The sequence below is a fragment of the Chenopodium quinoa genome, unplaced genomic scaffold, assembly GCF_001683475.1.
Source record: "Chenopodium quinoa cultivar QQ74 unplaced genomic scaffold, ASM168347v1, whole genome shotgun sequence".
NCBI lineage: Eukaryota > Viridiplantae > Streptophyta > Magnoliopsida > Caryophyllales > Amaranthaceae > Chenopodium > Chenopodium quinoa.
The window spans coordinates 5,945,065-5,957,550 of NW_018745024.1; the positions used below are offsets into that span (position 1 = coordinate 5,945,065).

The window sequence follows — 12,486 nt, forward strand, 5'->3', positions numbered from 1 at the left end:
TATCAGTACCTCCTAGGCTCCTAAGAGCATACTACGTAATAAGTTAAACATTTACTTTATGAAAGAGAACATAGAACATAATGAGAAACTCATTTACACATAATTACTTGTGAATCTTACAATTCAAACTTGATTCTTAATATCATCAATTAACAATAATGCCTCTCTCTCTATTCAATTTTTTTGATGAATAAGCTTTAACTGAATTTATCTAGAAGTAGTTCCCATACTTATCAGCTCAACTCACTCTAGACCACATAAGATCCAAACTTTTCATTCCAAACACTATTAAGGTCAATTAATTAACACTTACTAAATGAGGCGATTATTGAACAAGCTCCAAACCTTTATTTCCAGTTGTGCAAAATTCAAGAACTAAATAATGATCAATATAATATTCTGGAATAATGTTTAAAAACCACACCTTGGAACAGCAAAATTGTTAGCACTACTGAGAGAAGCTGGACCGAGGTGAAAAAAAACGCAGATATACATTGGCAAAGTATTGGATAATTCACAGCTTCTCTCCCTATGAACAAAATTGTGGTACATTAATGCCGCAACACTGCTTATTTTGCTTGATTACTCTCGTGATGTTTCCTCCCAGCCTCAATTGCCTCCCTGTGAAGATCACAAATTCAAGATATTGGCAATGACAGATTAGACTAAACTATCACTTTGAAGATCAGAAAGACCAATAAACTTCAGAACCACATTAAAGGAAGATCGGATAGGAACTTGGAAATTACCTAAAAGCAGTAACTAGCTCCCTATTTTCTGGGTCAAGTTGCACGCCTTCATAAAATGCATTGGCAGCGTCCTCAAACCTCTAAAATAGCATAGAGAAGGGATTAAATCTAATCTTATAGGAAGCATCATCTTAACATATGTTTTTTGAACGGAATAATATATAAGGAACATACCTCTAAGAGACGTAGTGCAGCACCCTCACGATAGGCAGCCTTGGCCCAGTTTGGTCTAAGTGATCTGCATGCCTTAGCATCAGCCAGTGCTTGCTCAGCTTGTCCCAGGAGAAACCAACACAGACTTCTATTCGAGTAGAATGTGGCATCAGAAGGGTCTAGATCAATGGCCTGTCAAATCACCAAAACCCATCAAAAATGTTATCAGATCAGGACTTATACAAGTAGATGCTAAAGATTAGTCGGGGTTAAAACTTTAAAGAATAGCTTGTATCTGACTCTGATAGTTAAACCTTACCAGCCTTCACCATAAGTTTCTAAAAAAAAAAAAAGTGTACAGATGTGAAAATATCATCTAGATTTATTGCAAGTAGTTTTTGGAGATAATTTTTCTGTTTCAACTACACATAATATAAAACAAATGACAAAGTAAACATGATTTGTCCATAAATATCAAATTTGGCCTATTCAGTTGAAATTAAAAGTAGTTTAAAACGAAGGCAGTAATGAATCAAACTCAGGAATCTACTCATAACTTGTCCCAAAATATAATTCCTCCCAACTTGAGTAGCTCATCAGAAATTTGCACTGTTTCCTCAAGGCATCTCCAGTAAACTCTTAATAAATGTTTCATACCTCATGCTTTACAAAGACCAGATAAGTGATCTTAAAACCTAGGATAAAGTGATAAACCTGCACTAATCCCCTTTTCTTAAGAACGACTCTATAATGAAAATTAGAAATTAACCTCAAACAAAACATCCTCTAGCAATCTACAATTTTGATTACCCCTAGTTATTAGTTATGGAAAGGGGCTTGAGAACAAGTTAACTGTGTGCTTTCAAAAACATGCTAAGCATGTTCCTTGAGGAATAAAGATTTTTTAAAAAATGTTCATATGACAGCATCAGACAGGTTTACAAGACAGGCAGCCTAAACTGTATATCTCAGGTCAGAGAAGATTAAAAACTGCAGCTGGGTACATTATGAAGACACAGGCGTAATTATGAAGACACAGACACAAAGTACTAGATTCAATAGCAGAAGCTGGTATATGATATAGTATATCAAATTTAAATAAAAAAAAAAAAAAAAAATTACTCATACAAGGTATGCACATAAACAAGAAATGACATGACTTTACCTGTGTGTATGCATCTGTAGCCAATGCATAGTCTTTCCTGTTGAAAGCTTCATGACCTCGTGATTTTGCTTCTGCAGCTTTCTGCTTTGCCTCAGGTGTCACCTTTTAATTTGAATACAATATGTCAGTAGTGTTATGAAACCAAAGTACAAAACAGCTTGCCCAAACTCATGTAAACATGTAACATCAGCATAACACCACAAATGTAAACTCCAGAGAGAAAATATAGGGCCGACTGACGTAAGAGAAAACTCCAACTTCCAAAAAAAAACCATAATATTCAGATGATTGACAGGCATGGCAGCACACTACAGCCACCTAAAAAATGAATGTGGCAAGACTTAGATATGAGACTATGAGAGCGATGTAGTTGTAACTCTTAAGTTGCACTATGTACAAAAAAACTTCCTTGTGTAGTTAAATACTCCAATTTTTATAGTTTACCATTTTGACTTTTTGCACTAGTGAACAATGGTGATTTATGTATAAAAACATATATATGAGGGATTGTGTTGGAATCGTCTCAATGTATAGTTTCTGAATATTAACTTTAATAATTTTTTTCTTATTGAATACTTTCTCTCTATTAATATTGCATCACAGGGGAGGGCACAACTATTTTATTTATATATTTTTTGTAGTGGAAGGAAAGAGAAGAAAAATACAAAATTGCCCATGTTATTGTAAGCAAAAACTACAGAAACATGTGTTAAAAAGTAAGGGTATCGGGTATTTCCAGTGTGAAGAGATATTTGTTTCCCTAAAAAGGCAAGTGGTGCAATATTTGTGAAACTTCCTTAAAAGGCAAGTGGTGCAATATTAATAGAATGGAGGAACTAATTAAGATACAAATGGTAAAATTTAAGCCTCGACAAGCATGAAAAGTCAAATGGGTGAAATAAAAAGAAAAAGAGATAGTACATAATCATAAAAAAAATTGCACCATGACTGTTTTAGATTATGCTTACTGGCAGCAAAAAAAAATAAAATGGACATAATTCTTTCCATTTCCCACTTCTCAATACCATTCACCAGCAAAGATTAAAAAAAAAAAAAAAAAAAAAAAAACTGATTTTATATGCTTACCTTAAGTGTCATAAGAAAATACAAAAAATGTCACAGGTGGAATTTAAAGATGAAAAATAATCAAAGAAAGAGCAAAAGTGGCACTCAAGTAGTATCTGATGTTATGCTAAGGGGGCACTGAACCAGAAGTTCCATAACAAAAGAACAATACTAATAGGAACAAGGAATAATTAAAAATGAAATGATAGCTCAGTAATGTACCTCAGGCAAATCCTGCCTTAATAAGTTGGTATTCTTTTGTGAATTAAGTTCTTTGAAACTTCGGGCAAGCTCCTACAATAACAATGCAAATCAATCCCTGCTCTAGTAAGTGATAGCAGGTTGAAGTAGAACAATACAACTAACAACAATTTAGAATGGTATATATTCAAAAAATGAAAAAATAGATAAAGACTTGGGCAAATGATGGATGAAAAAAAGACACAAAAGCAACAAATGGATTAAATAAGACCATGAACACTAAAAAGTGCCACGCAAGTGATGCAACAGTACACTCCACGGGTAATACCAAGGATATGCCTTTTAAATAAACTTCAATATATTAAAGCAAAAGCAGAATCACTTAAACTACACTTTTAACCATGATTCTGTCAACCTCTTCATGCCACATTCAATTTCTATAAGGCAAGGCTTACCCTGAATCAATATGGGTAGAATCCTATAGCCACTACAGTATAAGTAGAAATGCCTGACTAATGAGCAAGTTCATTATTCACTCCCCCCTTGATCTTGGTCCATCTTCAATACCAGTTAAACAAAAAACAGAATTTCATAGTGTTGCAACCTGCCAGCATGTTACGTTTCAAAACCTAGAACCCTAACTAACCACTTACTGTTCCGAAAATGGAAAGCCAGCATCTTGAGCACACACAAATTGACAAACCTGAGAGAAAGAGCAAGAAACACTCAATAACTCCCTTTCTGCTACACCAATTCCTACCTCCCGCCCCCTTTTGCAACCCCATAACCATATTGTATCACCACAACTAAGAAAGGGCATAACGCTTGTAAGAACCTTAAACTGGGTGAAAACTGAAGCCTAAATTCTAAAACCTACGGAGCATTGAAAATTCCAGGTCATAAAGTTGGTCAGGTTTCCAGGTCATAAAGTTGGACAGGTTAATGTGCATATGCTAAGATGTACACAGCCTCACTGCCTTACCCCCACAAAATCACAAAGGGTTAGTTTCCAAACTATCCACAGCAGGAGAAGCGGACAAGATAGGAAGAAGAAGGGTACCTCTTGTTTTTGAGCTTCAGATTGCATATATTGGATGATTCCATCAATTGTCCAGTTAGGAATAGATTGAACTGGTGTAGTCAAGGGAAGTAGTATCTCAACTGCACTTCTATTCCCTCGTGTTGCAGCAACCTGCACTGGCTTCTGGCCATCCTGTTTAAGAAAATTTTAAAGTAAGCATGAAGTACATCAGAAAATATGACAAGTGAACGATCCAGACCAAGACAATATACCAAAAGCAAAAAAAAAAAAAAAAAAAAAATAAATAAATAAAATAAAATAAAAAATTACAAATAAATAAATAAATAAATAACAACACAGCTATAGTTTATATGAAAAAGATATGTTGACTTCACCTCGTCTGTAGCATTCGGATCAGCTCCAGCTTTCAATAAACAATTGATAAGATCAATACTACCAAGATCAGAAGCAATATGTAATGGTGTCGTTCCACCTGCAGAAATATTGGCCTTTGCCCCTGCCTGGACAAAGTAAAGTAAGCAGAAGAATAACAATAATGGATGAAACAAAACAGTACTTCTTTCTTTTTTAGTTGGCATGTATCTTTTATGACGTTTGACAAGGCACAATTTTAACAATTAATATCACTAATTATCAACATGTAAATTCGTAAAAAGTTGATACACTAAAATTTACAGTTGGCATAACTCAAACAAGATCCCACATGACTATGTTTTATCGTAGCTATAAATCACAAAAGCTAGGCAAACTACAATTTGTGAATAGTGACAAACTGACAATATTCAAAATGTGTCAACTAAAAAACAACATAGGAAGTAGTAGTTCTACTGAGTTTAGCGGAACCGGATCATAATTCAGCTATTCAAGTATCTTTTTCCGGTGGTGGTGGTGTGTTGGGGGGGGGGGGGGGGTGGGGGGGTTGGCCGGATGGGTGGGGGGAGGCCTACCCCATAATGATGAATTAACACACTAACAGAACACCATTGTACAAGCAAACTTCACAAACTACATCAAGCTGACCTGAATTAATCGCTCTAAGCATTCCAGCGAACCAGCCGCCACAGATGACAACAACGGTGTTATACCTTCATCAGTTTCAGAATTTGGCTGCAAAAGGAATGCACTGATTATCATGATCCGCCCAAATATCCATGAATGTTGGCCTCATAAATCATTCTCGATGGATGCATGGAAAAGAAAACAAAATCACAAATTGTACTGAAATGAAGGAACAATCTTAGCAAACAAAGGGCAAAGAAATGATACAAAATTTCACACATCATATAAAATTATAAACAGCAATGCCATCAGTACAGCAATACTCTGAAACAATATCTGAGAAAATCTTGGTTTTGAATGAGAAATTGAAACTTTTGTTTTTGATTTTGTGTTTTGAGTGCACCGCATTTTGTTTACAGAATCAATTTTTGATTGCTGTTTTTTTTTGGCCCAATGTCCTACAACCTAGGTTAGCCTGACTTATACACTACAAACTGTGATGAACTGGTGTTTACTGCTTACTTACTCGTGCAAATAATAGTAAAATTATAGAGAAAGATTGATTCTTTGAATAATGTAGATAATCTGAAATTTGAAGTTGCAAGAATTAATAAAGATGGAAGCTTTAAGATTGATTGATAATGATGGAAGGATTACAAAAGATGATTTAATAGCTTAAGGCTATCAATCTTCGATAGTGAGTTCAGCTCGCAACTCTCCAACAATGGCTTTAGGCCATAACTCTCCAAAAGGTTCTCACCAAATTCCTGCCTACCTATTTCCTTCCCTTCCCTCTCTATCTATACTAAGGACTATTAACCTAGTGCGCTAATATTAGTAGAATACCTATACTACCCCTCCTTAGGTTGATCTATTACACAAACTCCTATAAGAAGCTGACACTTCAGCTCTACAAAAAAATACACAAGCAGCAAGTAAGACAAAACAGGCAAGCTGTCATGAATCACATGCACTACACTACTATACAGCAGGAATACAGAGTATGTAAATAAAAAGTATATGCTAATTTCCTTCAATTTCGAAAGCCCAAAATCATCTGAAGTTCACTAATCTTATTGTTTTGAAAATGAGAATCATATATATATAGATCTACCATGTAACATATTACTCAGCTATTGGGTTTAATAGAGATAGTTCAGAGCAAGCATGGAGGGCATAAGGATGGTTGGCTTGGCTTTAAGTCAATGGAAAGCAAAAAAGTGTCCTATAACCTGAAATCACATTAGTGCAGGTTGGACGGCTCCAGGGGAACAGAAAAGATCAAAAGCAAGTCTGGATTGTTGAAGCAGCAGGAGAGCAAATCCATGCACAATTTGGTAAGTCGCACGTCCATGCAGCTTGTGTTTCCAGAGATCCGAAGAAGCTACTGGTTGGCATTTTAAGACTTGGCACGCACCTGGATTCCTGGAATAGTTGGACATGCATCACATATCCACCAGTTCATTGATGCTTGATGTAACCTAGTATAAATAACCCCTAGTAGCTGGTTTTGGCTAGATTTTAGATTCTTGAACAAATTTCCTAGGGTGTCCAGAGACAGAAGAAAGATTAATAAGGGAGCATTCCACTCAAATGAAGGCTTGTAAATCACCATTGATTATCCATAGTGCATTTTGGTAGTTACCATAGTATTTTCCGCGTCTCTCTTGCATTATCATTACAGTTTCCCTTAATTATAGTTAATTGCAAGTAACTGCAAAATACAAATTAGTTCTCTCTAAATCCTAACAAGTGTATTAGAGTGTAGATTTGGGTTAAAAAATTTAGATTGTTGGTAAATTAGCTGTTTGTGATTGATAAGTCAAAGGCTGAATCTTTAGTGTTAAAGTTTTAATTTAAGTGTTGGAAATCAAAGTTGTGAGCGTTGGTGGTTATATATATTATAAACAACGGAAGTGGAAAATTTGAGGGAGAAACTTTGGTTGGGAGATACTACGTATTATTTAACTTTTGGAAATGCAATTTGAGGATTACTTGTATCAAAAGTATATCTACTTACCTCTTAAGCAAAAGTATATCTACATGCACATATCAGCATAACATGCTTTACATTCCATTGTTTTAATTATTTTTCGGAAAATGTTATACATAGCCCTTAGGGCTACATATAAGCATTAAAAACGCACTAGAAAATTGTGTAAAGTTAGGAAATCATGAAAATATAAACACTAATTACACCGATTTACGCTTGTTTTGGTCATGAATTCCTAATTTTATACCATTTTCAAGAGTGTATTAAATGCTTAAATATAGCCCTTTGGGCTACATATAACATTACCCTCATTTTTTTATTTAATCAAACTCAAACAATCTTCCCCTAAAGATAAGTTTAAAGCTTTAAACAAGAGTCATCCATTGAACCTCATAAGTACCAATCACATCATCATCCAACTCTGTACTTTAGCATATTGTGTTGCCCCGCTTAGAATTGTCAGTGCAACACTCTAGTGTGCCTCCTCCTTTACCTTGTTCATTTTCATATAAATATTCATCACAGAGCACTGAATTTCCCGCCATGGTTCTCCTCCAATGACCAATATTTATAGCATTTCAACTAAACACCTTTTGCGAAGCTTTAGCTCCCTCATGACCGCCTCTGTTGCATTTATTGTGGTGTACAGTGTCCCAGTTCTTGCCCATAAGCTACAATTGTAGTTCCCTTGATAATTTCAAAGAATAACCATCAAACATAATCTTGTAACTAGACTTGTCAAGTTGACTAACAAATCACTTGGCATCATTCAAAGCCAGCAAGTCTCATTCCATAAGCTTTGCACTCACATCACCCGTACCATTGTGTCTTATGACTAAGGCAAAGTTGACTCCCAAACCCTTCATATTATTTAATCTCTTTTGCTTAAGAGGTAAGTAGATATACTTTTTCCACAAACATATCCCTGTTCAAACAAACTTCGATTGGGAGATATTATGCAGAATTTTTGCACAAATATCGTTAAAGTCCTCCAAGATTTTGTCTCCGTTGACTCCCAAACCCTTAACACTTCTTAACGTTTATCTATTAACCTTCAACCTATCACAAACTTTCTTTAAAATTCAGTCCAAGATTACACCTTTCTCCCCTCTCCTCCTAACATCCTCCACCACCTTATTGGCAACACAAAAGTTAACTTACTTTGCTTCAAAGAAGTAGTACTAGTAATCATCTTAAACCTAATTTCCAAGCATATTTCATAGTTATACACACAACGGAACAGGATTATCAGAAGAAAAATAAAAAATAAAAAAAAAATCCATCACTCTCTTAAACTGATCTTTTTTGGGATTAAAGTGACAAACATGGTATGCATGCTCTTTTTGAGTCATAGTCTTAACTCTTAAGAGCGTCACTAAACACCATAACATGGACCTCTTCAAGAATTGAATTGAAACATGTAAGACAACTTCTATGTCAAAAGGTCCTATCCTGATGTAACATCTAATGGTTGTGATCATTGCCTTTAAATTCTTCCCTACATCAAGATACAGTCATGACATGCCTAGAGCAAAGGGGTTCACCTTCCACATCCAAATCTTCATTTCTCTCCAGATAACCACTAACGTCTACTCAAAATCGGCATACTTTCACCCATTAGTTACTGGTTAATTCTAGGTCTGCCTTATCTCTCTTTAAGCCCTAATTAACTTCACACATAATTTATTTATTTCTTGGTTTGACTAGACTTTATTAATTGAATTAATAGAGTAACAAGTTAATTAGGGGTTAATGGCAAATAGAAGAAAGAACAAGAGTTAATTAGGAATTGCTTAGCTAACAGATTTGCCAGATGTAGTCATTACTGATGGGTACACATGTACAAAATGGAGAGGAATATGGTCAATTTTAGAAAGTTGGGGGCATATTGTGAACAAATTGAGAATTCATGGTTTTATGGTGAAAAATCCGTTCTTTAAATCTTAACTGGGTTACACGATTTCATATGGAAGATGTTATGTCTAGGAAAAATCTTTAGTTTAGGGCTTCATAACTAACATACCATTATAATTATCAAAATGCTAAGTATAATAAATGAACATTTTAGACTTAAGTTACGCAATACTAAGTGTTGCCATGCAAAATTCATTGTTAGTGAACAATTTCGAAGTTGCATCTCAAGAACAAGAAAGCAACACATTTGGGCAGAAAGCATGATCAGAAGACTTTAAAGGCCGAACATGCTCAATCAAGATATCAAACCAATGGAGAAAGCTGACAACGTATTAACTCAAGGCCCTTATACAGCTTTATTAAGCTTAAAGGCAATCACATTTACTAACAGCTGCATACTTACATTAGCATGGTGCTCTAACAGAACCTCTACAGCCTCTTTTTGTTCATGCCCAGCAGCCCAAATCAACGGAGTGCCAGAATCACTTTGCGAATCAACAGGAGCACCCTTGGAAAGTAGTACTTTCATCAATTCAATATTTCCTGCATTAGCTTTCCAATGAACACATCAAGCTGAAAGCATGGAGCCATAAGAAACTTCAAGAGGCAGTGGACAGGGTTGTTCTTCTTAGAAGAATCATTAGTCAAGTTACAAAATTCCTTCATACTTCTAGGCAATCTCTATCATGCTACCTGTGAAATATGGTTTGACAAATATTACAAAAGCATACCTATTCCAGCGGCATGGTGTAAAGCTGTAGCCCCTAAATCACTAGCAATTGCAGGATCTGCACCATGATCAAGAAGATAACTCACAGTAGCAATATGCCCTTGTCTGGCTGCATGAACTAGAGGAGTCTCTCCTGCCCCATCAAGAGAATAATATCAATTCTATGTACTTCAAATCCAATCATTGTTAGGTATTAAAGGAATGGTCTGAATACCTAAGAAAGCTTTGGTTTATTTTTAATTCTAGCTAAAATACTCCTGCAAGTTCTCTAATTACTTACACCTATCTTCAGCACAAAATACCAAAGGGATTAATGCACTTGCAACACTTGCATAATACTTCCCTTCATCCCTAAAAGATTGACCCAAACCCAAATTTTACTTCTTTTAAGAGTCAAAAAAATTTTGAATAAATGGGTGGGCACACTTTTGGTGAGGAGAAAGATTGAGAGAGCGCGGCGTTTGGCCGGGGGGGGGGGGGGTTCCAAAAAAAGTATGGGAAATCTTTTAGGGACATCCAATTTTGGAGAAATCTTTTACACTTTGTTTGGATAAGAAGAAATGGAAGGAAAAGAAGAGAAGAGAAATGGAAGGGGACAAATTCTCTTGTTTGGGTAAAGGATTGGGGGAAGGAAGGGGAAGGAGAGGGAGGGATCCATTTTCCCTCTTACTTTAATAAGCATAATATCTCCAAAATTGGAGAGATTTGGAGGGAATATGGAGCTCAACTCCCCCTCCCTTTCTTTTCCCTTCCCTTCCTCCATTTTCCCTCCTCTTCTTTTCCTTCCTTCTTTGCTATCCAAACAAAGCGTTAGGGGCACAGGGAGTACGTCACAGCATAGAATAACTCATATACAAAAGTAATTGCATACAATGATAAAAGGCTAAAATATACAGCATTACATATTCGGCACATCTCTAGAGTAATAATTCCAAATTACTAGCTAATAATATAAAACAGTTTCAGCCAAAGGATAGTGTCACCTACACCCCAGTTACAATATGTTAAACATTGCTAGGCATCTAAGAAAGACAGAATCGCACCATCACACAAGTTTAAGTTCTAATTTACAAGCCCAAATACTAAAAAGCCATTCGATAATCACCCAACAAGATGTATCTTATTAAATTAAACTGCATTTAATTCTAGAGTTACACACAATCATAGAGCAACTAATCTAAACTAAACTGCTAAAATTTCCCTCATTGACGATATCTACAACGAATAATTCGATAACTTTCAAGCAAACATTTCTAATCACTGAATAGCAATTATTAGAATTGAGAATATAAATCATTCATACCATCTGCATCTTTCACATTAACATCAAGTTTCAATTCCTCCAATAAATACTTGCAAACTTCAGTCTGCCCTTCTCTGGCCGCGAAATGAAGGGCGGTTCGATCATTAGCATCCTTAACATCCGCCACTGTCTTCGACAACCCTTGCCCATCATCCAATTTCTCCGCCATTTCTACAATCAACAAACATTAAGCTCAAATTCACACCATCAATTCATTGAATAAGCCAAGTAAATAACCAAATTGAGAAAAAACATACTCTTGAAGAAATCAAGGTTCCCAGTAAGAGCAGCATTTAAGAAATCCTGCACCTGTTGTTTCACTGTTAATCAGAGAAAAACAATGGAATAAATTATAATTTAGTCGAATTAATAGCAAAAAGAGGAGAGAGAAAAAGGGGGAAGAGAAAGAGGACCTGCGAGAGCTACAGAACCGTCGGCTGCCATTGATGGAGTAGAAGAAAACCCTAGTTGAGCAGAGCAGAGTAGAGAAATGTACAGAGAAGAAGAGGGAAGAACAAGTTTCTGAGTTTAGTTTAAAGAGAGGATTAAACGATGCTTCTAGCTTTGTGTAGTATGTACGACTGTACGAGTATACATGTAACAGCGATGGTAAATGAGCGCATTTTTGGTGTGGCCAATCACGTCATGCGACAAACTGAAAACAATGACCGAGTAATCCCTAATCAATCAAATAACCCTTAATCGAGTAATTTCTGACCGATCGTAATTGCTGACCGATTTTGTGGTCAACCGCATATAGATGGGTCTGTGGGTGGTATTTTAAAATAGAGTTGGGTGATAAAATCAAAAAACAACGTTTTGAGGGATGATGCTTCAATGGGATGTACCTCTATAGGTGCGGTGGCAAAGGCCGAAAAGGAGGTGGCCAATGGTTAGGGATGGCATGCATGAATGCCAGTGGCGGAGAGCCACCTCCTTCTATTATATCAGCCAACTTTATTATGTCAATATTTTACTGAAATATATTAATTTTGATTTATTTACCATAAAAAAAGATAAAATAAATCATCGTATTACTTACTTGATTTTTTTTTTAAAAAACAAGCAAGCAAGGATTTATTTAAATTAAATCAATCTCCGTCAAAGCAATAAGGCTTTGAGGAAAGTTCGACATACAAATACGTTCCAATGTGATTGAAGTATCCAATCTA

At 35.7% G+C, this 12,486-nt stretch overlaps 1 protein-coding gene across 1 annotated transcript; it reads right to left on the reverse strand.

The window, feature by feature from the left end:
• Nucleotides 1–367: 367 nt before the first annotated feature.
• LOC110708382 (ankyrin-3-like) lies at nucleotides 368–11,901 on the reverse strand. The gene is made up of 13 exons (XM_021886509.1): nucleotides 11,728–11,901; nucleotides 11,572–11,634; nucleotides 11,315–11,485; nucleotides 10,013–10,144; nucleotides 9,685–9,824; nucleotides 5,396–5,482; nucleotides 4,750–4,875; nucleotides 4,394–4,546; nucleotides 3,355–3,426; nucleotides 2,068–2,169; nucleotides 924–1,094; nucleotides 750–829; nucleotides 368–621 (listed from the first exon to the last, which is right to left on the reverse strand). Exons 1-13 carry the CDS (start codon nucleotides 11,756–11,758, stop codon nucleotides 570–572), a joined length of 1,380 nt encoding a protein of 459 aa, XP_021742201.1. The 5' UTR covers nucleotides 11,759–11,901; the 3' UTR covers nucleotides 368–569.
• Nucleotides 11,902–12,486: the final 585 nt, after the last annotated feature.

Coding starts and splice junctions, on each gene's coding strand:
- LOC110708382 (XM_021886509.1), bottom strand. CDS start 11,758: ATGGCAGCCGACGGTTCTGTAGCTCTCGCAG. Junction 11,486..11,571: donor GAACCTTGATTTCTTCAAGA/GTATGTTTTTTC, acceptor TGTTGATTGTAG/AAATGGCGGAGAAATTGGAT. Junction 2,170..3,354: donor TAAGGCAGGATTTGCCTGAG/GTACATTACTGA, acceptor TCAAATTAAAAG/GTGACACCTGAGGCAAAGCA.